The sequence below is a fragment of the Muntiacus reevesi genome, chromosome 20 (assembly GCF_963930625.1).
Source record: "Muntiacus reevesi chromosome 20, mMunRee1.1, whole genome shotgun sequence".
In the NCBI taxonomy this organism is placed as follows: Eukaryota; Metazoa; Chordata; class Mammalia; order Artiodactyla; family Cervidae; genus Muntiacus; species Muntiacus reevesi.
The window spans coordinates 15,634,399-15,659,382 of record NC_089268.1 but is presented as its reverse complement, the minus strand read 5'-3'; the positions used below and the strand labels follow the sequence as shown (position 1 = coordinate 15,659,382).

General features: G+C 52.5%; 1 protein-coding gene across 4 annotated transcripts in view; it reads right to left on the bottom strand.

Moving 5' to 3' along the window:
- Positions 1-2: 2 nt before the first annotated feature.
- DAAM2 (dishevelled associated activator of morphogenesis 2) overlaps positions 3-24,984 on the bottom strand; it is a 126,540-nt gene continuing 101,558 nt past the window's right edge. For 3 of the 4 annotated variants that reach the window (XM_065913234.1, XM_065913236.1, XM_065913235.1), the window contains exons 12-25: positions 24,319-24,377; positions 23,800-23,984; positions 22,965-23,264; positions 18,599-18,706; positions 15,126-15,232; positions 13,880-13,964; positions 10,881-10,987; positions 10,680-10,768; positions 6,894-7,062; positions 6,386-6,493; positions 5,466-5,526; positions 4,360-4,491; positions 3,142-3,312; positions 3-2,986 (exon numbers count right to left, since the gene is read on the bottom strand). In XM_065913234.1, coding sequence (XP_065769306.1) covers positions 2,765-2,986; positions 3,142-3,312; positions 4,360-4,491; positions 5,466-5,526; positions 6,386-6,493; positions 6,894-7,062; positions 10,680-10,768; positions 10,881-10,987; positions 13,880-13,964; positions 15,126-15,232; positions 18,599-18,706; positions 22,965-23,264; positions 23,800-23,984; positions 24,319-24,377 — 1,903 coding nt within the window. In that variant the 3' untranslated portion in view covers positions 3-2,764. The other variant, XM_065913237.1, reaches the window with a different exon arrangement.

Sequence of the window (24,984 nt, the reverse complement as noted above, 5' to 3'; positions counted from 1 at the left end):
GGTGAGGGTGGTACGGATTTAATATTTTTTAGTATTACAATATATTCTTATAAAAAAAAGGTGCAGGCAAAAAGGACACTGCAGATTTTGTACATTAGCCTCATCTGTTGTCTGAAGGAGCTGGTGAGAACAGCCTTGGTGTGGAGGTGGTAGAGGTGGAGGAGATGGTCATGCTCCCCCTCCCCCCAGTGGGTGCAAAGTGGGAGGGTGAAGCCTGGATCAGACCCTTCCCCATCCACCTGGAGAATTTTCTCCTGCTGCCGCCCTAAACACACCATACTTCCATCTCTGAGAGGAGGGGGTGGGCGGTGGGTGCTGCTGCTGAGAAAAGGACAGGTTGCATCAAGTTAATTGGAATTTTACACTGGACACAAAATAAGACAGCTAGAGAAATTAACCCATAGGTGGCAGGTGGGGGGGGGGAGGGCATGGGGGAATGACCAAGGAACAAATATAACAGGCGTAAACACGTAGTGTATCGAGGACCAACTCGGCCATCTCTAAGGCACCTGCCCTTCTTGCTGAGTCGGCCATGATGGTCCACGGTCCAAGGCACTGTTGGCCATCTGGCTACAGCAGCATCTGGTGTCAGAGCCACTGGCCAGATCTAGAAAATAATAAATAGAGAAGGCAAAACCTTTAGAAGTGAGACGCCTGAGCCCTGGAACAATGTATGTGTCCTCTGTAAACAGTTAAACCAAACTGTGCTTTGTCTGTGATTCCCAGCGTGTCTTGCCAAACGCTTCCATTATCCCTTCTTTTCCTGGTGCGTATCTAGTCTTCCATGGTGGGTGGGAACGCTGGGATCTGGACGGGCCTGCTGCATAGAAGCGGAGGCCTCCCTGCCCCCATGGGTGAGGCGGACTCCGGCCTGGCCAGGCTCGGGGAGGGCCTTAAGGGGCCCCCACCACAACCTTGCCATCACCCCAGCGCCAGCTTCTTAACAGTGGGGGCCTCGTGGGCACACTGCTCTGTGGCCAGTCTTCCGGGAGGCCTCCCCCTGGCCCTCACATGGACTCCAGTGGCCTTTTCACACCTGTCCCCGTCACACTCACACTTACTCCAGTCCCTCCCCCTCAAACCAACACGTGCTGGGCTCACCAACCCTGTGTTTCTCCCCCACCCCGCAGCTACTCTGGTTCCACCGCCAGAAAAGGCAGCTGAAGAGTGGGCCCCAGCCCACCAGTCTGTCCACTGGCAATAGCCCTGAGCTGGAGGAGGTCGGAGGTGAGAGTCAGAAGGGGAAGGGCAGGGAGCCTGTTGATTGGGGAGGTGGGGGGGAGGATCAGGCAGGTGTCCGACACTGAGGATGAAGGGTTAATTCTAGGAGATAGGAAATGTTATTAAAAGTATGAACCTTGCTGGCGTTGGCCTTACCCTCCGTCCTTTTACAAGAGAAAACTATAGATACCAGTCGTCATCCTGCCCCACGAGAATAGTTCTAGATGGACAGAATGAAGGTGAGTGTGGACAGGAGAACCAGAATGGGCCCCCTGGAAGTCAGGTGGACCAACTCAGGCACCAGGGATGGGCGAGTGGGACCCCCTCAGCTTTCCACCACTGGCCCCACTAGGCAGGGTACTCGCTGGCTTCTCCTGCCTTGTTCTGCTGTGCCCTATGTCTGAATGCCGCTGATGGCCGGGGGGGCCCTCTACCCCCCTTAGAGGTGGCAGAGGGGTAGCTCTTGCCCTTGGGACCCTCTCAGGAACCGATGCCCCAGGACCAGCCTCAGCCAGATACAGGCAGTTTAAAGCAGTCCCATGCAGGCTGAACAGAGCAGGAGCTCACTGCAGATCTTAAGAGAAGTGCGGGCTCTGATGTTGGTGACCCAGGAGCTCTAGGGTGAACCTAGCCGTTCAAGCGCTGGCCTCTGGAACCCCCAGCCAACCTGTGAGGTCACTGTCTCCAAGACAATGGTCAGGGTGTACCAGGTTGGGGTGGGGAAGGAGAGTTCTGTTCCAGGATCCCTATGCCCAGCATCCAAGGTGTGGTGATGAATGGGGTCTTTCGTGAATCCTTACCAGATCCATCAAATACCTGATAGTGAGCTATGGTCATGGGAACCCAAAGGTGAGTTTTGAAATTCTGGATTAGTAGACTGGAGATGGCACGAAGGAAGGGAAAGAGACTTACGACATGCCAGAGAGGGGCCAGCGGACTTGTGATCTAGGAAACGGGCACTACCACCCTGTTGTGATGACTTGGTCCCCGCAGCATCCTCCCAGCACTACTTTTTTTTTTCCGGAACACATAGCTGGCATCTCTAATGCCTCTTCCATTTGATAGGATACTTCACCCCAGATCAATGTTCCATTAACCCTACTCTTGAGAGATGGCGGCCAGGGTGCCCCCAGCCCACTGTTAACTCCCCACGGCATGGGAAATCTGGACACGGTCTGTGGACCTCTCTCCAGTCTAGATCAGGAACAGCTCTGTGCCCACACACAGGTGCCCATGCTGAAGGGTGGGAAACAGGACCCCTTCAGCTGGGGCTGGCCAGGGATGTCCAAGTCAGCCTCAGGAGAGGGACCCCTAGGACTGGGGTGCAGGAAGAATAATGGGAAGTGGAGATGAGGGGAACCCCTTCAGGTGGGGAGACACCAGGGTCCTGCCACACACAGCCCTGCCCCCAGGACCCAGCCCAGGGCTCTAAGCCCAGCACCAAGTCGTGTAAGTATCACTCTCGCCGCCTCCTCCACTCGCCCCCTCGGGGTGGGGGGCCCATCCCTGTCTCCCAGTCTCCCGCTGCTGGCCAGTCCTCGGGTCAATAATTTAGCCTGTTTATCGCCCGCTCGCGGGTGGCTTCCAGGGCCTGGCTCCCTGATCGCTTGCGGCTGCGTTTGAGTTTGCACAAGTCCTTGTCGAAAACTTCTCCGGAGCGCAGCGCGGACACCAGGTCATCAAACTCGCCGCCTTCCTCCAGCGCGCTGCCCGCGTGCACCTTCCGCTGCCGCTGCCACCGCTCACGTTCCCGCTGCTCCTTCAGCTGGGGATGGGGGAGGCGAGGAGGAAGATGAGGGGCTGGCAGTCACGGGGTGACAGACGCCTGGGCTGCGTCTGCCCCTGGCCCCCAGGGCGCCCCGAGCCCAGTACGCGCTCCCCCACACCCAGCTCGGCCCGCTCTCGCGCTGGCACCCTTACCATGGCCTCCATGCGCGCCCTCCGCTCCTCCTCCTCTTTCCTCCTGCGCATGGCCTCCAGGTCCTGCCGGGCCTCCGAGAAGGCCTGCAGGAAGGTGTCAAAGATGCCGAAGAACTCGTCCGGCTGCATCTTGCTGTCCTGCTCCCCAAAGTGCGTCAGGGCCTTGGAGAACTGTTGGGAGAGAAGGGTTGATGGATAGTCCCACACCTGAGCCCAGTGGGGCAGGTGGGTTCCAGCCACAGCAGAGCTCATCCAGGTGGAGGACCTTGGGCTTGGAGGATGGGGGTTGGAAGAGAGAGGGGAGACCCCCATTGTCATCAGGAGTTAAGGGCAAGGCTGAAGGGAAGGCTTAACACCTGCCAGAGGTGAGGGACCCAAGCCACCTCTGGGTCTGTTAGGGTGTAGATACAGGACCAGGAGCTACAGAGTCAGGGAAGCACATCCACAGGCCAGGACCTGCCTGGTTAGAACCCAAAAGGATGTCAGATCATCAAGTTATTGGGCTAGTTGTTTAACCACTCTGTGCCTCAGTTTCCTCATCTGTAAAATGGGAATAACAGGACTACTTCATGATGTTGGGGGAGTTCAATGAGTTAGTGATGCAGAGCACTAGCCACGTGCCCGGCACTGTTTACTGACGCCTACGTCTCTAATTCAACCTGCTGAAAACCCTCTAAGACAGCCCTCGCAACTCAAGCGTGCTCCTTGGACTGGCAGCACGGGCATCTCCCAGAAGCTGGTTAGAAGGCTGAATCTTCGGCCACATCCCAGACCTTGAATGAGGACCCACATCTCAATAAGACTCTCGCAGCAGGGGTCCAGGGGCATGCCTGCGGGAGAGGCAGAACAACTGAGAGTGAAGCTGGGCTCCGGAGTCAGGCTTCTCAACCCAACTCTGTCTAACACAGCCGGGCAACCTTGGGCAAGTTACTTAACCTCACCGGATCTCACACATCTGTCGAATAGGACAGTACCCCTTCCACAGACCCATAAGGTGGGTGGTGAGGCAGATGGTGGAAAACACTCAACAAGGTGCCTGACACTGGTCACAGACGGTAAGTTTTAGAACAGAGTTGCTTTTCCTGCAGGAGTGAGGACAGGGTTTCTCCTCAAAGCTCTGTGCCTCTGGGTGTGTTCCTCTGGGCCCTGTGTGGTGGGAGTGGTGCAGGTGGAGAGGAGTCAGGGTGGGGTCAGCCTGCGGGCTTGGGGCCCCCTTACCTTGGCTCTGGCTTCACTGAGCTGGTCCTCCAGCTCTGAGAAGCTGAAGCTGGAGACCGTGATGAAGTCGCTCATGACCGGGACAAACTTGTCGTTCGGATCCCGCACCTGACGTTTCTGATATTCCAGCTCCTGAGGAGGGAGAGCCAAGGGCTGGTCAGGCCTGTGCCAGGAGAGTCAGGAATCCCAGCTCACCCCATCCCCCACCCTTCTTGCCAGCTGCAGGGCTCTGAGCCTTCCTTAGGGAGGGGGAACACCCCAAGCCTCCAATTCCAGGGGTGGCAAAGATTGTGAGCTATCAGCCAGTCCACCTGCCTCAATCCTTCCCTCCTCCCCTGCCATCTTTCTCTAGGTCCAGGGACCAGCACTGGGAAGTTTTCTATGAAATAGTTTCTCGGGCTCACTCAGAATTAGTATCCGCATTTTAATAAGACCCTCAGGCAATTCATGTGCGGATTAAAGTGTGAGCAGAATTTCCAAATTTCCATGTGATGCTGCTGGTCCATGGACCACATTTCGGGTGGTGCTTTAAAGAGCTATAAATTAGGAAGCATGCCCCCTCCTGCCACCATAATGGCAATAAAAGGTTCTTTCTCCTGCTGCTTTCTCTAAACCCTCTACTCCCTTAGCTGCCTACCCACCCCCACACGGTGAAGATAAGAAGGCTCTCTAGTTTCTAGATGTAGGGGCCATCCCCATACTGGGCACCAGAGATAGCATATCATCTGAAAAGCCCTTAGAGTAGGAATAGAACAGACCAGAGATCTGGGTCACCAGCAAAAAGGAGAGTGGTCCCCCATGTCACACGGGTGCTACCTGCCCTGAGCCATTTCCATGCAGATCCTCTTTCCCATCCATCTGTCCCCTCTTCAGGAATCTAAATCTAAGCCTTGGATAAATCAGCTATCCTTTCCTGAGGGCCCACTCTGTGCTGGAGGCTGTATCCGTTGTGCCAGCTGTTCTGTCAGTCCCGCCAGGAGCTTTGGGTCACAGAGATGCCTCTGACAGGGTCTGCAGCTGAGGTTCCACCCTCTGGCCCAGTGACAGGCAGCCGCCAACCCAGGCAGCATCCCGTCAAACCCAGGCGGGCACAGACATGTACTCACCACCTCGACTGCTCTGAGGCCCCTCCTGAGGTTGCCCACCTCCTTTTCCAGCTCTGCCAGGCTGGGGGGTGGGGAAGGAGAGAAGCTGGGGTTAGTTCAGGGCAATGTCAACACCAATGGCCTTGGGACTCAGTGGGCCTGGGTTCCAGCTCCGCTTTTACTACTAACATGTGGCCCTGGCAAATCACCTCCCCTCTGAGCTCTGCCTGTGCGTCTCTTGGAACTGCTTCTATCGGCCTGTATGTGTTTAGGACGGACTTCTTGCCTGTAGCAGATGGCCTTGGTGCCCCCACCTAATATCTCCTTGGATCATCCATCCCAATGCACAGCCTTGACTTCCAACCACTGAGCACTTTTTCTGGGGGTGTCACAGAGTCATTGCCACCCCCCCCCAAGCTCCTCAGGTAGGGACCGACAGGAGATGATGTTCACCTCCTTTGCAGTTTGGGGGGATAAGCAGAGTGAGTGTCCCATGCTGTCGCTCACACTCTGCAGGCAGGATTAAGCTCTGATTGCCTGCAGTGGTAATTGACTTAACAACACTCCTGTTGTTGGCATTCTTCCCATCCCTGGCTCCCTTCCCCACTCCCCACTGTGTTTCCTGGGAGAATCTCTGAAATGAGGATTTGAGAGCAAATAGTGTCTTTTGTTCTGGAGAAGGAAATGGCAACCCACTCCAGTATTCTTGCCTGGAGAATCCCATGGACAGAGGAGCCTGACAGGCTACTGTCCATGGGGTCGCAAAAGTCGGACACGACTTAGAGACTGAAGGACACCTACTAGTGTCTTTTGTTGGGTTCTCCCAGAGCAAACCCCAAGACACCATTCATTCCTAGTGAGCCCAGAGTAGCCCCGAAGGAGGAAGTTTAGATGAGAGAGTACGTGATCACAGGGAAAAGGAAGCCTCGGGGTCCCCTCACTTGACTTTGGCGGCTTCTGGAAGATGCTGCAGCTCAGAGGGCATGTTCAGGATGTCAGGGAAGTGCTTCTCCAGGATCATGATCAGGTAATGGAGCAGAGAGATGTTTCTGTGGGTGAAAGTCAGGTCAGGGTCAGGGGCCAAGGGAATTGGGAACGAGGGTCTGGCAGAAATTAGGCTGAGGTGTCAGGGGAAAGCTGTGACCTATTTTGGCAGGGCTTCCCCGGTGGCTCAGTAGGTAAAGAATCGACCTGCAATGCAGGAGACACAGGCAGACACAAGTTTGATCCCCGGGTTGGGAAGATCCCTGGAGAAGGACATAGCAGCCCACTCCAGTATTCTTGCCTGGAGAATCCCATGGACAGAGGAGCCTGGTGGGCTGCAGTCCATGGGTTGCAAAGAGTTGGACACGCCCGAAGCAGCAGCACGCATGCACAAGAGAGGAGGAAGGGAGAGGCCAGGGCGGGGTGAGATGGAGGCTACAGGAGCCGGAAGCCGCTAGGTCCCACCTGTCGATGCTGGACTTGGTGTCAGCGATCTTGTTGAGGCTGGCCACCCGGAACCCGTAGGCGCCCCCACGCTGCCCTTTGTTCATGAAGTTGCCGATGGCCAGGACCACTTCTAGCATCCGCGCTAGACGCTTGCTGCGGATCAGCTCCCTCGAGGCCAGCAGGATGGCTGGGGGAGGAGGGACAGGTCAGAGCCCTGCTCACACCGGGGCTCTGGGACCCTAGGATGGCGCCACCACAGAGCCCGGAAAAGGAGTCATCAAGCATCAACTTCAGAGGGGCAGAAGCTATTCCCATGTCCCAGAGAATGCTCTTCTCCACATCTGCCTGCCTCCAGAGGGAAGTTGACAAACTCACCAAAAGCCAATTCAACCACATAACCCTCTCTCAAAATGTGCCAACATTTCCTAAGACTAGACTTGAGAACGTATCTTTCCCTCCAAAGATTACTGTTTTTTCCTATGGATATATGCAAGAATATAAAGCTTTTACTTTTCTAAAGTGAAAGTGTTAATTGCTCAGTGACTCTTTTGTGACCCTATGGACTGTAGCCCACCAGACTCCTCTGTCCATTGGATTTTCCAGGCAAGAATACTGGAGTGGGGAGCCATTCCCTTCTCCGGGGGGAACTTCCCAACCAGGGATGTAACCTGGGTCTCCTGCATTGTAGGCAGATTCTTTACTATCTGAGCCACCAGGGAAGTCCTTTACTTTTATAAACCTAGTGATTAAAATTTTTAATTTCAGCATGTTACATACTATGAGACTATTTCTGCCTCTTTTGAAGTGCTGTATTTTGTTGGTTTTTTTAGAAAGGAAAAAAATCCCTGTCAAATTAAAACATCAATTGCAAGTTTCATATTATGCTTTGCAGTTGATGGTGTCTTAGATTTGATTAAATAGGTTACGTGACAGCCTGTTGAATAGCATTTAAAAATGTTCTCCAACCTTTAGACATTTAAAAATTTCCCTCTAATGCCTTAAATGATACCTTTGCTGGAAATACGATCTAAGGCTAACCCGTCACCAAAACTTCAGTATTTCATTCTGACAGGTTGTTTTGGCCCTTCCCTCAGCAATTCTGTATTTATGGTGGGTGTGCAGAATTGGGACACAAAAGCTACACTGAAAATTAGGCTACTGGTTAAATAATATGATTTTGGATTATTAAATGTGATGAGAAGACCAAGCCATTGTATTATGATTTTGGCCTCTGCCAAAATGAACATTCCTTAAGATGCTGCTATGAAGATAAAATGAGAACCATTTGACTAAAAGTATGCAAAACTCTTCAAAAGCAGTTAAAGTACGTAACTGTCAAAAAGTTGTTAAAAAAACGAGAAGTAAGGTTGGTCAGTGGCTTCTAAACTCAAACATATGCCACCTAACAGCGGCATTACTCTTGAAAGGTATTTGAGTGGTTCCTAGTCCACCTTTTTTTTTTTTTTAAATTACATCTAGATTAGTTAAGTACATTATGGTATATTCATACAATGGAATAAAAGGCAGCACTGAAAATAAATAACCCACTGTTCCTTACAATCATAATGCTGAACAAGAGACCAGCATATGATCACACAGGTGAATTCACTTTGGGATGGTTCATCAGTTAGGACTCTTAGGATTTGTGTACTTTTCAAAGTGCACGTTTCAGTAATGAGTTTAAGTGCATGCCTGCGTGCTGAGTTCCTTCAGCTGTGTCTGACTCTGTGCGACCCTATGAAGTCTAGCCCGCCAGGCTCCTCTGTCCGTAGGAGTCTCCAGGCAAGAATGCTGGAGTGGGTGGCCATGCCCTTCTCAGGGGACCTTCCCAACCCAGGGACCGAACCTGCATCTCTTATGTCTCCTGCCTTGGCTGGCGGGTTCTTTACCACTAGTGCCACCTGGGAAATTTCTGGCAACATATATTGGTTGTGGTAGTTTTTCTTAGATTGATATGCTATTTGAAAAATCTGCAGAGGAATCCTAAAAATGCTAAAATGTTGACAAAACAGAAAATGATAAGAATTCAAAGGGAATCAGTATAAATGGAAAGACTGCCATATGCAATGGAGACATTTTAGATATAAGAATAATGTATTCATACATATATTCATAAGAATATATTTCCATGTGAAGCCATATTCATCTTGACTATACTCAGTAAATATGTTCATAATGAGAATTGGTGAATTTGGCATATTTATAAGAAGAATGTATACAAGAAGACTATGTTCATGAATATATTCATAGGAGAATTGGTAAATTTGTCAGATTTGATGAATTGACTTTCGGCAAATTGACCCAAAAGCCCTGCCTGGGGATGGATGAATGGATGCTAGGGAGGAGAGTTAACAGCTCATCAACCAGCTAGGAGAGGCAAGATCGTAGCTTTCTCAGGAATGTTTCTTAGGGAGAGTTTAGGAGTGGGCTCCTGGGAACAGAATTATCTGAGATTAAATCTACCCAGTGGCTAAACTAGTTCCACTGCACCAAACTGCAGGCCATTGCTCACAATTGCTCCGCTGACCCAAGACAGACAAACAATTGAGCACATGTCTTGGGTTGAACCCCTGTGTCCCTGCCTCACGCCCCAAAGGCAGTCAGCAGCAGAACAAAAGTAAGGACTCGCCCATCAGCAGGGCAGGAGGTGCCTCCAGACCACAACCCTGCAGCGTCACGGCTCAGTCCTTTGTTATCTGTGATCACACAGCCTGCATACCCCTTGTTATGTGTGTGCACAAGTGCGTGTGTGTCCACATTACAGGAAATGTCAGCCTCGAGCTCTGTCATGCCCCACCTGACCCCCCAGAGTCCTCCCGAAGCAGCTCATCAAACTCCAGGAAGGCCCATTCTCCGGACCTGGCCTCCCAGGGCACGCGGGCCAGCCTGGTGTCCAGCAGAGGGGGCCCGTGCTCTGCCCTGCCCCGAGCCTGCCCCCCCCAGCATCCAGGACACAGGCTGTCTCCAGTCTGCTCAGCCTGTTCTCGCCACAGAGGGGCCCACAGCCTCTCCTGCTTCTCCCCACTCCTCATGGCTGCCCACCCTCCTGAGCACCTGCCCTTCCCCCGGCTCCCTGCCCCTCCATCCTCTGCCATCCCCAGGCAGTTCCACATGCCCTCTGGGACAGGATGAGAGGGAAGCGCTGGATTCTGAAGAAGGACATCTGCATTCCAGGCCCGGCTCCACCAAGACCAACAGTAACAGAGCTTCGGGCCACTGACACAGATCCATCTGAGAGGTGAGAGACGGGCCCCCAAATGAGACCATCCACAGCCCGTGTTTCACACGGTGCTTGACCTGTGGTTCTGGTCTAATGACAGAGTTTCCACCTGAAATAGGTGGAAGGGGTTCCCCAGGCCAGAAAATCAGATGCCTCTGGCGATCACCTCACCCAACCAAGTTCTCTACCTTCTGAGTAGCTTACACTTCAAATAATGTATCTGGAGGTCTTCTCTGCACCTCGAACCTCTCCCAAGCAGGTAACGATGGGTTAGTCCATGCCAAGAAGGGTGCTAGTTGCTTACTATTATCATCATTTTTTTAGCATTTCTGTCCCAGACAGAAATGACAGAGCAGATGTCATCAGGTCCCCGGCCTCAGAGAACCTACATGCTGAGTCACAGGGAACAGGGTGCGTGGCTGGCATGGGTGCTCATATACACAAGTGCCACATCTACAAAAAGCATAGATTCACATCCTGTCCTTGGTTTGGGGGGTGAGTCAAGAATAAGGAAGGAGTTTCCCTCTGTGCCTGTCCATTGGCTCCCACCGCCCCCAGGCTTGCTCCCCAGCCCTGGGCCATACCTTCCACTTTGGGCTTGGCCTCAGCCAGCCGCTCCTGGAACTTCTTCTTGAAGAAGAGAGCCTGCAGCCGCTGCTGGTAGTGGTCAATCCTGTGGACAGGGCGAGCTGCATGGTGAGGCAGCCCCCATCCCGGCCAGCTCCAGGCCGCCCCCCCTTGGCCTGCCCAGCCCCGCTGCCTCCTGCCACGCCCGCTGCTCTGACCGGCTCATCTCATAGAGGAAGCGGTCCGCGCGGGCCATCCGCTCGATCTCATGCTTGTGCTCCTCTAGGAGGTCAACGTCACTCTTCTCCGGGATGAACTTGAGGAGCTGCAAAGGGGAGTTGAAAGTCAGGAAACTGGGGAGAGGCTGTCACGGGGGTACAGCCAGTGGCAACCCCCCCCCCCCCCCCAATGACCAGGCTCAGAGGAGGAGGGCCCCCAACTCTGTCAGAGAGACGCATCCTCATGTGGGTGGTTTGTGGTTCACCTGCTCCAAGGGATTCAGGGCACCCAGCTCCACACTTCCTTCTTTTTCTTTTTCACTTTCTAAACGTGAGCTCTAACTTAGATACAGTGTTCTTAAGTGTACAGCTCAATGAGCTTTTTCTTTTTAAACCAACGTGATTGAGGTATGGGAAAGTCGCTAAGTCATGTCTGACTCTTTGCGACCCATGGATTGTAGCCCGCCAGGCTCCTCTGTCCATCGAATTCTCTAGGAAAGAATACTGGAGTGGGTATTCTCCAGAATACTGGAGAAGGGTAGCCATTCCCTTCTCCAGCGGATCTTCCCAACGCAGGGATCAAACCCAGGTCTCCTGCATTGCAGGCAGATTATTTACCATCAATTTCAGTTCAGTTCAGTTGCTCAATCGTGTCCAACTCTTTGTGACTCCATGGACTGTAGCACGCCAGGCCTCCCTGTCCTTCACCAACTCCTGAAGTTTACTCAAATTCATGTCCATTGAGTCGATGATGCCATCCAACCATCTCATCCTCTGTCATCCCCTACTCCTCCCACCTTCAATCTTTCCCAGCATCAGGGTCTTTTCAAATGAGTCAGTTCTTCACATCAGGTGGCCAAAGTATTGGAGTTTCAGCTTCAGCATCAGTCCTTCCAATGAATATTCAGGACTGATTTCCTTTAGGATGGACTGGTTAAATCTTCTTGCAGTCCAAGGGACTCTCAAGAGTCTTCTCCATCAATTTATTGAGGTATAATTTACATAAAATAAAATGCATCCATTTAAAATGTACAACTCAATGAATTTTGACAAAATTATCTTGAGAGTCCCATGGACAGCAAGGAGATCAAATCAGTCAATCTTAAAGGAAATCAACCCTGAATATTCATTGGAAGGACTGATGCTGTAGCTCTATACTTGGCCACCTATGTGAAGAGTAGATTCATTGGAAAAGACCCTGATGCTGGGTAAGATTGAAGGCAGAAGGAGAGGGGGCAACAGAGGATGAGATGGTTGGATGGCATCACTGACTCAATGGACATGAGTTTGAACAAACTCCAGGAGATAGTGAAGGGCAAGGAAGACTGGCGTGTTGCAGTCCATGGGGTTGCAAAGAGTCAGACACGACTTAGTGACAGAACAACAACAAATCCACTAATTGAACCATCCAGATTAAGATACAGAAGATTTTCATCACAAGTTCCCTTGTGCTACTTTAATAAGCAAAGCCACCTCTTCCTCCAGTATAGCCTCTCAACTGAATTCTATCACCTTAGATCAAATTTAGCTATTTTTTTTTTTTTTTTTTTTTTGGCCATGCCACACAGCATGTGGGATCTTAGTTCCCTGATCAGGGATTGAACCTGTGTCTCCCTGCAATGGAAGTGCTGAGTCTTAACCACCAGACCACCAGGGAAGTCCCAAACTTGGCTATTCTTGAACTTATTCTTGAACAAATGATGCTGTGTGCTCTCTCTGGGGTCTGGTTTCTTTCACTTAACAGCATGTCTGAGATTCATTCACCTTTAGGTATTAGTGATTCATTTTTTATTCATTGATGAAACTGAAAAGTGAAGGTGTTAGTTGCTCAGTTGTGTTTGACTCTTTGTTGAGCCGGTGGACTGTAGCCCACCAGGCTCCTCTGTCCATGGGATTTCCCAGGCAAGAATGCTGGAGCGGTTGCATTCCCTTCTACAGGGGATCTTCCTGACCAAGGGATTGAATCCAGGACTTCTGCATTGCTGGCAGATTCTTTACCATCTGAGCCTCCAGGAAAGTCCATTCATCGCTGAGCACTATTCTATTGTGGGAATACATCACAATCTACTCACTTCCCTATTGATGGACAGTTAGTCTGTTCACAGTTTGAGGGTTTTATGAATAGTTATAAATATTCCTATAGTCAGTATTTGTACCCAGTGGGATTGCTGGGAAACAGAATAGGTGTGTGTACTGCTAAATGGTTTTACCAAATGAGAGTTCCAGTTGCTTCACATCCTTGCCAACACCTGGCATTGTTGGCCTTTTCAGTTTTAGCTGTTTAAGTGGGTGGTTGGTTCTCCCTCACTGTGATTTACTGTATTTCTCTGATGACCAATAGTATTGAACATCTTTTACCGTATTTCTCTGATGAGTGATAGTATTGAACCATGTGGAGATTCTCTTTCATGAAGTACCTATTTGAATCTTTTGCTCATTTTGAGGTTGTCTGTCATTTTCTCACTGATTTGTAAAGTCCTTTGTTCTGAATATGAGATCTTTGTGATCTACACATAAAGCAAAGATCTAAAGCTTGGCTTGCCATTTCACTCTGGTAATAGTGCCTTTTGATCAACAGGGTTCTTAATTTTAATGTCCGACTAATTGTGGCTTTGTTCAGCATTTTCTTGGTTTCTCTTGAAGGACACAACAGACTGATGAGGAAGAGATGCGAACCCGTGTCTCCTGTATCTCCTACACCACAGGCGGATTCTTAACCTGCTGAGTCATCAGGGAAGGTCTCAGCAGCACGTGGCTGCAGTCACTGTCTTTGCTTTGAGACTCATGGGGGAATCACTCCTCGTGTTTCCTTTCTAGGGGCCTCAAGCCCCTGAAAAGATGTAGTCTGTTCTGGTTCTCCTCTCAGAGAGGTTGATCCAGGGACGTTTCTATAAACCTCTGCCTTGCTCCTCCAGCCTGATTTCTCCTTGACCTGAGTCTCAGCCTCTCAGGGGCTGTCGGGAGGGGGCACGGTTGCCCCCGAGCATCAGGGGCCTCACCTGCTCCAGCATGTCCTTAGCGAGGTCCTCCTGCTCATCCATCCTCAAGACGGCCTGCCGGATTTCCTCGTTGGACAGCTTCAACCTACGGCAAAACCCCATCTTGAGCAGCCTGGCCTGGCCCCTCTGCCCAGGTCAGACCCCAGGCCTCCTCCTTCTGAAGCCAGAGCTGGGGCCTTCTCTCTCTCCTTTACCTTTGATAGCACTCCCTGCTTGGTAAAACCTTCCAGACTAAACTCACATGCTTCCCTCTATAACTCGAGCCTGAGATATTTTAGTCCCTAAACAGAGACGTGAGTACTCTGGTCTCTTGCTTAAGTCTCTATCCTCACTGATGGGGACGTTTGGGAGGAAGAGGGCTATCTTCAGTGTAGACTGAGACAGGGCAGAGAGTTCCGATCCTTCTTCTCATGCCCACATCATCTCCACGGGAGGATGGGAATATGGGCAGGCCATTAAAGGGGGCAGGCTCCTGCTTCCTTCAAGACAGAACAGCTCCCAGTCTTCCAGCAGCCCCTCGGCTCCCACAGAACTGTTCCAACACTAGGAGAGGGAGGAGCAAGCCCCTGCACACACTGCATGCACACACACACGCACACATGCACACAGTCCCTCCGGATGCACACCCATTGGGAGCCTTGGGGAAGCAGAAGTCTCCCTTGCCATCAAGGGGGAGGCAGCGAGCCCTGGGGCCCTGTGGGAGGAAAGAGGGGGTGGATGTCCTAGGGCAGCGCTAAGAATAGTAGGGGAGGTGGTGCCCTCTGACCCCAGCTCAGGCGGGAGGCCCCCGCACAGAAGCTAGGCTGTTAGCCCAGATACTGCCCTGTTTGTTCTGCAGCCGCGGGAAATGCTTGGGGGCTGACATCATGCTGCTCTGCGGCCTAAGCCAAGCCGGGCCCTCCGCGGGCTTAGAGCAATGCCACTGCCAGACGCTGACCAGGCAGGTCAGGGGCTTCATGACTGGGGCAGTTTCCCGTCTGCAGAACCTGCACTGCTGCTCCACGAGGGCTCCCGGGAGAGGATGCTTGGATCAGGGGTCCCCTGCCATTCCCAGGGGATAGCTGGGAGATGGGGGGAGCCCAGAGGTCACTACTGCCCCATCCCTCTGCCAGGCGCCCCTCTCTCCCCAGGCACTCAGCTCCCTCATCTTCCTCTCTAGCCCCAGCCCAGGCCTCCTCTTTCTGGGGGCGCATCCCTCCCACCCACAGCCTTAAGCAGGGGCCGCAGAGCCAGGGTGGGCACCTACTTGGAGAGAAGGATGATGCAGTTCTGTGCCCGTCGGCCATCAATGACGGACAGCTCTTTGACCTTGCGTGAGGCCAGGTAGATGTCCTCGGTGGAGCCCAGCTCTTTCTGCAACCGACAAGCCGAGCAGAAAGAGTGAGGTGTGTGTTTCCCCCAGTCCTCTTCCTGCCCACCCCCCACCCCTCACCCCAGCCCACAAGCCGCCCCCGTGCCAACCAGGGAATGCTCCTGGTGTAAGTGGAAAAAAGAAAGGGAAAGAGAAAGACTGAGGAGAGAGGAGAGTGGTTAATATCTGACTCTAAATAGGACGCTCTGGGACTTCAGTCTGGGCTAGAGGGGTTGGGGACAATGAGAAGCCCCCTTTTCAAACACTGCCCTCCCTGGGCAGTCTAGACAGGGAGTGACTGATCCCTATGGTTGTGGGCAGTGGGATTTGATCCATGTCACGTCCCAGACAATCAACCCCCACTCCCCCCACCCTGCCCAGTGAGCCTCCCCAATCTTATGGTGAGAAGCGGGCTCCAAGTCCCCAGAGGGCCACGGTTCCTGGACCCTTGAGGACTTTAGGTGCCGCCCAAGGTGCCCAGGGGGGAGAGCATCCACAAGTTCAGAGGTGGGGAAACTGAGGCACAATTCCCTGCAAAGTTCTCTCCTCTGGGGTTCTAGCAGGCAATTCCCAAGAAATCAAAGATCCCCCTCTTGCCTTCTCTTGGCCCCTGATGAGGTAGACAGGAGGTTGGTTCCTCCACTGGGAGATCGTTCCATGCATATGCTCCAGGGGCTGCCACTCACATCACTACCTTTGTGAACTGTGCCCCTGGAATTGTGCAGTGCCCAACCTGTGCAGTCTTACAGGACGGCCTTGCCTTGGGCCTTGTGGGTAAGAAAATAGACCTAGAAGCTTCCTCCTCACTCCTGTAGACGTTTACCTCCCTTGTGGTAGGGGTCTGTTTGCATTAGCTCCTCTCCCTACATTTCTGCTTTTTCTTTGGGGACCCAACCTGATGCCACACTGTTAAGATGAGTAATAAGGGAGAAGGTAGAATGACAAGCCCCCTCTTTTGAGCCCAGTACAGGGCAGCAGCCCAGGACAGTGGTTAAGAGTTATAGTGTCCAGAGCCCTAAGAGTGACTCACCTGCTGAGAAGGATTAGTTATCAGCTCCTAGGCAGGTAGCAGCCACAGCCAATAGAGAATCAAACATGCACAACGTTAGCCAAGAGGTTTGTGGACCCAAGAGTAGCAGGAAAGGTATGGGGACCCCTTAGCATCTGTTCTGTCTGCCTCACCCGAAGGGAGACCCCCATGGAGACTGTATGTGGCACCGAACAGGAGCTACTTCCAGCAGACATGCACTCACAGAGAAGCCAGACCAAGCGGAGGACAGGCAGCCTCATCTGTGTGCCCTGCGCCCAGGGAGACCACCACTTCCTGGTCGGACCAGGCCCCCAAGCTGCCCCATCCCAGGCTTTGACTGCACTTCTTCCCTCTCCTACATAGAGCATCCCAGTAACACTGCATGACTTCACTCTTCCAAAACAGGGGAAAAGACACAACCACAGCTGAACCTGAGCTGGAAGCACGTGGAAGTTGCATTCATTGAGACAGAGGAAAGCAGGTGTCCCTGAACTTTGTCCCTTGTCCTCTGCCCCCGGTCTGTCTCTTGATTTCCAAGGAAGCGGAGGGGACAGAGCCCACAGCTGGCGCTCCCTTCCTGACCCAGGTGGGGTTGAAGTCACTAACTCAGGACCGGTAGAAGGCACAGGACGGTCCCTGCCCTATGTGCCCAGGACCCCAAGACAGAAAGAGGAGGCCACCGAGGCAATGCAGCCTCTGGGATCTCTCCAGATCTGCTGTGAGAATTCAATCCCCCAGAGACCGGGTGACCTGCAGAGTTGACAGTCCTCTGGGTGAGCCCAACTCTGAAACAGGGTGATAGACTGAGTGGGCTCAGAGAGACACAGGGAGAAAGAGCAGGGTGCTGTCCATCTTAACTCTTCCCCACCCCCAAACTGGGGGTAGGGTGGGGGCAGGCCCTGCTTGTCCTACACCCCCGAGTCTCGCCTACCTTACTGGACCCTACCCTGGTCCTACCCCAGGACCTTGGAGACTGGGCAGGCAAGGCTGGAACCCTGGCCTGGAGGAAGACTCTCAAAATCAGGGGGAGGCCAGGCCTGATCCTCTGCCACCCCCCACACACCCTCTGCATCCCTCCCTGGTGCCTACTCTGGAGCACTGATCACAAGAGCAGCAAATGCCCTGAAGAACCCCTTCTGGCTCCAGCCAGGCCACAGTGGCTGCTCGGGCCATGCCAGTCAGACATGCCCATGGGGCTAAAACTGCTTCCTGGAATTAAGGATACAGAATCAGACACCCTGAGCACCTACATTTAAGCTAAACAAACACCCATCGGGTTTTTCTAGAACCCTAAGGCAGGCCAGAGCCCCACCCCCACCACAGCCCTTTGGCTAGTCCCCCTGGGAGCTGTCACAGTGCCCGTGGCCCTGTCTGCCCTCAGGAGGGGGTCACCCACAGCTCCGGGCTTGGCAGAAAGCAGTAGGGAGATCGGCCGAGACACGCAGACCCAGGAGGGCACAGAGCCTTCTCACGGGCACTGGGGGAAGTCCTCAGGTTTGGAACCCTGGACTCAGCGGAGAAAACACGGAAGAAAACAGCACAGCCCGGAGAATAAACAAACCCTGGGCGGAGGGCCAGAGCAAAAGCAGAGGCTCTGAGGCCTCTTCCCACACTGGACCTCCGAGGAAGGCCCCAACTCTGCTGTGCAGACTCCTGGGCCCTCGTACTCATGGGAGGGTGAGATCGAAGAATCGGCATTTGTGGTCATCCCGGCAGTCACCACCTCGGGTTGGCCCTGCATCCTGTTATCCACCCCACGCCCTGTCCTGCCTCGGGAAGAGCAGGCTTGCTGGCCCACCTCTGCACAGCATCCACAGAGCAAAGCCCAGGGCCTCTCCTGGCCTTCCCCGCCGCCCAGCTTCAACCCCTCAATGTGACCTGGAGCAGCGCCAACGTCCTTGACACGTTAGCATCCTCTGCTCCACTCATGGGAGTGTCAGGATATGAGAGCAGAGTGGAAAGAGTGGTGGAAAAGTGATCATGCCTTGTAGGTATAATTCCTAGGTCCCAGGCCAGAAAAAGAACAAGGTCCGCAGTGGCCGGACCCTGCTACTCCACCTCCAAGACTCTAAGACCAAGGAGAGAAACGGACAACATATTATGTCATCCCGTGATGGGCAAATACAAACTAACACAGTGGGATGTTTCCCTGTGCACACCGCCCCTCCCCCCAATTCATGTCCCAGAAAGAACATGGTACCTGATAAAGAATAAAATCAATCAGTGTATGTGGGAGGCAGGAAGAAAGGCAAGGAGGGGCTGAGGGTCGAGTTCAGGGGTGGCGTCAAGTCAAGACTCAAGGTCAAGACTCAAGATACCAGAGCGGGCAGGGTCTTACCTGATGCCTCTGATAAGCTGAAAACATTTTTTCAAAGTCCTCGAGGTCTAGAATCCGAAACACCTGCATGTCATCAATCTCGTTCCATATGGTGCCAGGGACACGTTCCTAAGATTCAAGGGGAAGGAGGAGACTGTGGCTGACTCGGCTCCTTCGTGATGGAGATGCTGGTGCCCCCCAGCCCCCTGTCCTCCAGGCGCATAGACGCTGGCAGCCAGGCTCCTAGGCCTTCAGAAGGGGGGTGATGCCTCCCCGCGCCCCCTTCAATACCCCGCTCCAAGGGAGAGACGAGAGACCACCTCCTTTCCACCTGGGGCCATATGTCAGTGCACCCCAGAAATCAACAGTAGCGCTGGAGCGATGGGTGGGCAAGCATGAAAGAGGGGTATGAAACTCCTTCCAGAAAAAAACCAAGCCAGTGTTCTCAGCAGACATCCCCCCACAAGGTCGGGGTGGCTGCAGTGATGGCAGGAAGAGTGCCCCCACATACTCGGGGATCCGCAAGTCCCCAGGGCTGCCTGCATTTCCTGTGTCTGAGACGGTCGTCTTCTCTCCCAGGGGTCTTCCTCCCACTTGCCCAGATTCCCAGAAAGCAGCCAAACGGCAGAGGCCAGGCCACCCTGGCTCCGTTAGTGACTGCTCCGGCCAGTAAGACTCTGCCATGAGTTCCTGATGGTCAGAGGCCGGCTCATCCCTCGAGACTGGAATGGACCCAGGGTTACATTCCAAGGTCTTCTCTTAACTGAGGCAACGTCCACCTCTGGGTAGGATCCTTGCCCTGAACCCCACTCCGGGGATCTGGACAAGATCTGGTACCCATGCCAGGAATGCCTTAGTGGTCTTGCAACATCCCAATAATGGCCTAGAAGCTGAGACAAGAGGCCCCCGCCCAGGACCCCTCACCTCACCCCGAGCTTTGCTGTCCTTTAAAATTGGACCTCCCTCACCTCTCTGCCTGAGAGAGCAGCCGGGAACCTTCCTAACACCACTGCCTCCTCCTGTCTCCATCACCCCTCAGCAAGGCTCGGAGAGAGAAACATACCTTTCACTCACTCTTATTTTCTTAAACTCTGCAAAGGGGAGGCAAGGCCAGAGCGGGAGGGGGGAAGTGGGGACATTCCTGCGGCCTTCCTAAGGCCAGGGACCCTCTCGTGGAATGCCGGGCTGGGAAGCTCGGAGCAGCAAGGGATGCAGGCAACTGGCCAAACCCAACACAGACACATTCTTTTCATGGCAGGAACAACCACTCTGTGTGTGTGTGTGGGTGGGCATGTGTGTGTACAGGAGCACGTGTGGGGTAAGGGATGGGGGAGAGGAGCCAGGCTCCCGGACAAGGGTACGTGGGAGGCAGAGAGGAGACGGGAAGGAGACCTGGACTGGGAAAGGCAGGGAGGGCGGGTCAACATGGAGAAAAATTTCCATGCATCAACAGGCTGAGGACCCAGCTCCCCCTCACTGCTTCTCAAACACTCCCCCTGCCCCATGGTCACCCGGAGAACCTGGGACTCTGTGAAGGTGGAGTTGAGGTCTGGGGCCAGAGACTCGTACATTTCTTCCTAACATCTTCCACATCCTAAATGCCACCATGCCACCCAATGTGTCCCCGTCACACAACCACTCTCAAATTTAATCACAACGCTCCAGCCAAGACCTCACCATTTCCAGTCCAGATCCCTGAAACTTCTGCCCCTCTAGGGACACCCCTTACAAGCCAGGGAATCTTGCTCAAGAACACATTTCAGTATGTTTCCCTCGAGCATCTGGGGTCACACAGCCTCTAAGTGGGGCGGTTGGCAAGCAGAGGGGTTCTCCTCTCTTCCTTCGTCCCACGAAAGGAAACTGAGTCTCACTCACGTTACCTGATTGAGCTGCAGTGAGGATGAAGTGAGGGAGCACATTTATGGCACACGTGGTGGTCGAACTCATGGTAACTCATCTGCTATTCTTATTTTAAAGGCTTTCTATGTGTCGGTCGCTTTGCATGTATTAAATCAATCGTCACAACAACCTTTTGATCTGGTTATCATAATCACCCCCATGTTACAGATTGGGAAACCAAAGCCCACATGATGAGATGACCTGAATTTAGTCAAGCAATTAGAAGCTTGGGGCTGGGATGACAAATATGACTCAAAGCCCCCCACTCCCCACACCCTACAAAAGCTCCTCAACACGTGTTCCATCAAATCTGGACTTCCCAGTCTAGGAACGAGACTCTGGCCATCTCTGGGTCCCTGAGGAATTGATATAGACTTTATTATTGCTAGACCCCAGAGAAAATCCTAAGCACAAAGTTCTTTAAGATGAAAACACCACAAAAATATTAGATGCCTTATCTGTCTTCCTTAATTGTGGAGATGCCTAATCAATCCTTCATTACATGATCGAAACCGTAAATTTTAAGTTGCAAGCATGGGAGGCAAAAGCAAAATTCTCTTTTTAATAGCAACTTAAAAATACCACTTCTGATCATGAACAACGAACATTTCTACACAGCCTACAGCCTTCGATTCTGCAGAACCATTTGCCTGCTCATATGCAGCTGGTCTTTCTGGCTGGTCTCAAGACCACAGAGAAGCAACTACAGGGCACAAGTGTGCGATGCAGCTGTCACAAACTTTAACGATATTGCTTCAAAGTGCGGCTAGCAGGTGGCTCTACAATTTGAATAACGCAGAGTGAAGATGTTATCAGAACTCCAGGAAGTGATGGATGGGCTATATTCATACTTTGTCTTCCTCTCCACTTAGATGACAAAACCAGAGGTAAAAGGAATCAAGAGATCATCTTGCAGATGAGCAAACAGGTATAAAATGAATGATTTCTGCAGACCACACAGTCAGTTTGAGCCAAACCTGATTTGATTAGAAGTTAGAACCATTCCTTCAACCTATCCCTAGGACCTCAAGGTAGTTCCTTGGACATATTTCCTAGTTTGCCAGATCCAAAGCTCTTTCAGGGCAATATTATGTCTCACCTTTTGTTATCATCACAGCCCCCTCCCCACCATGACAGCAAACTTTACATAAAGCATAGCTCAGATGGATGGGCTGGCTGGTCTACCACCAGGAGAAGGCACCTGGCAACAGCTGACCATCTACTTAGCAATCCGTGTCTCTTCCCACTTAAGTCTCCATTGAGCTAATTTAAGCTCAGAGTTGTATAGTAATGACTTCCCCAAGAATTAGCCCCTGGCCCATACAACAAGGTGGTGCGCCTCTGGGGCTTCCATTGGTCCCAGTTCCAAACTGTTTTTGCAGTGTGAATGGGCTGGGCTAAATAAGGCCAGTTCCCTTGATCACTGAAGTGAAAGTTGCTAAGTCGTGTCCAACTCTTTGCGACCCATGGACTGTAGCCCACCATGCTTCTCTATCCATGTAATTCTCCAGGCAAGAATACTAGAGTGGGTAGCCATTCCCCTCTCCGGGGTTTCTTCCCAACCCAGGGATCAAACCTGGGTCTCCTGCATTGCAGGCAGATTCTTTATCATCTGAGCCACCAGGGAAAGCTACTGTATCTATTAGGTTGGCAAAAAAGTTTGTTTGGGTTTTTTCCATGTTGATATGGAAAAACCCAAACAAACTCTTGGGCTAACTCAACATTTACCTCAAGGATGAAGCCACTGGTCCTTGCAAGAGGACACAGCACAGAGCCAGAGCAGGGCTCGGACCAGGCTGGGACTGGCCTTCAATTATTGGAGGTCCAATGTGATCCAGGGCATCTCTACACTCATGAGAATCCAAGAGAGAAATCAAGTCCCACATGTCAGCCTGGGATGAGAGGTTCTTAGTGGATAATATTCATGAGGACCTCTCACTGCTGAGCAGTCTAGAGAAGTGGTTAGTGCATGCAACTTCCCCTAAGAGGATGTCAAAGTGGCTGTACCTTGACATCAAACTCTTCATTGTCCTTTTCCTATTACCCTGTCATAGCCACATCATTTCAGTCCTTTGTACATACAGGTCTTGATCATCTCTAGACCTTGGCCAAAGATCTTCACCTATGTGTTCCACCCTTTTCCTCAAATCAACCCTATCCTTAATATCCTAACCAAGCCTTTGTCTAGAAAGCATACTTGACTGGTCCTACATTACTCCATGAACTCTCAGCACACTCATATTCCATTTGTAGGTGGCTCTGCCAATGTGAGCATCACCACATGCCAAACCATCTCCTCCCTGTGCTCTTCCCAACAGCCAGCCTGTCATCTGCAGCCCCTTCTTCTGCATCCACTGTGTCTACCGTTACCCCTACCAAAGAAAGCATTTGCCACGGAGATCTGCAAACAGCAGCCTGCGGATTTACGGGGCTGGCTGCCCCGACCTGTGGACAGGATCCACAGACAGACCTCCTCCTTGTTACTCACCTCATTCAGCTTGACCCAGTTGAAGGACTTCAGTGGGTGTGAGGGCTGCGGGACACACTTCTTCCTGAGCGGGACGTCACTGCTGGGGAAGGGGTCTGGGGGGAGGGGCATCCCCATGGTGAAGCAAGGCGGGGCACCCGGGGGAGTCGGAGGCCCCCCGGGGGGCAGAGGAGGCGGTGGCGGTGGGGGGCAGCAGGCGAACGGAAGAGGGGGCGGGGGTGGAGGCAGGTCGTTGGTTGTCAACGAGGAAGACAAGGTAAGTGGGCCCCCAGGGGGAGGTGGGGAAGATACAGGTCCTGTCTGTGGGGGAAACATAGACATCAGGCAGACAAAGCCATCAATGAAGATACCTTTCAAATCCCCAATCACTATGCCTTCCCTTACTCTTATTCTCCCTCTAGACTAGACCCCAAAGTCTGCTCTCACCTCCCACACAGACTGAGCCCTGTTTTCTCGCCTGGTAGCCTGAACACCCAACACTCAGGCGCACCCACAAGTCAAACACACAGTGGACAAAGTCAATCATTGCCGGCAACAGCAGGACTGATACAGATGGGTCTGCACAAGGCCATCCAGCTGCGAGGGGGAGGGGACCCAACACCCAGGGCCCTCTGCTTTCCAAGGTGTACTTCCTCCTGCCCCGGAGGAAGGAGCATGGTTTTCATCTAACACAAAGGCGCCAACCTTGCAGACAAGGGTGCCCTCTACCCTGGTCTGAGATCCTCTCTCTCCCCACCTTCATCCCGGGGTCCTTGGTCCCTCCCACACCCACTTTTCCCTGCCTGACCTGAAGGTCCCGGCTCAACTCTGCAAAAGGAGAGGAGAGGCCACGCACCGAGATTTCACTGAGTTGGGCCACCAGCTCGGCCACTTGTCCCCGAGCCTGGCGCAGCTCCTGGGACTCCCGGGCCAGCTTGTCCTTCATCTTGTTCAACGTCCGCATCATCTCTTCCTTCTCCAGCGTCTTGGTCTCACATTCCCGCTCCTTCCTCTCCAGCCTGCTCACCAGCTCTGCATGTTCTGGGGGTAGAAGTGGGATAGGAGGTGAGATGGGAAGAAAGGACGTGAATGTGTGTGACTTCTTCTCCTAAAGGGTAAGGACTTCCCTGGTGGTTCCGTGGTTGAGACTCCACCCTTCCACTGCAGGGATCGAAAGTTCAATCCCTGGTCTGGGAACTAAGATCCTACATGCCCCGTGATGTGGCCAAAAAAAATTGTTTTAGAAAGAAACAAGATGGTACATTTAAAACTAAAAAATAAATAAATAAATAAAGAAGAAGTAGGAGAGGGGGTGATCCTGGGCTGGGCAGGGGAGGGTGGGGAGCAGGTGGTGGGTTTAGGCAGAGCCCCTCACCTTTCCGGAACTTCTCTGCCTGGTCTCGCCACTGTTTCACTTCATTCTCGTTGATGAGCCTGGGGTTGGGGTGAGGGGATTGAGAGAAGGATCTGTTGACTGCTGGCTCATAGCTTCCCAGAGGGCATGGCACCTTCCAGTTGCCCACATTGGTACCCTGATTTCCAATCTGTGCAGCTAGGAGGCTAGGGTTCTGACTCTCCAGATGCCTTTCCAGATCCCACCCCTGACAAGATCTCATCACCTGTCTCTCTGTGGGCTGAGAAAGTGAAAGCACCCTTAGAGTCCAACCCCTCTGTGATAAAGAAGATGACAGCTAACTCGTGGTTAGGCTAGGACAACGTCCAAGGTTTCCCCTAGTTGTACAATAATTCGTACCACTTTGTAATAATAGGGCCTTGCATGTGACAGAAGTCAAAATATCAGCCTTACCCATGGTTCGGACTTCCAGTCTGTTACAGCAAGAGAAATCACTCACCCCAGAAACACAGAGTGAGTGGGCAGAGGGCATCTAAGTCATGTGCCCTATTCATGTCAAACTCTCATTATGTGGGGTTAAAATGAGGGCTGTACCCAGACCCATCAACGTATGAGAGGTGAAGTTCCAAGGTGAGATCCCAATCATCTGGGATCATCCCAATCTGGAAGCATGAAGGAAATAGATCC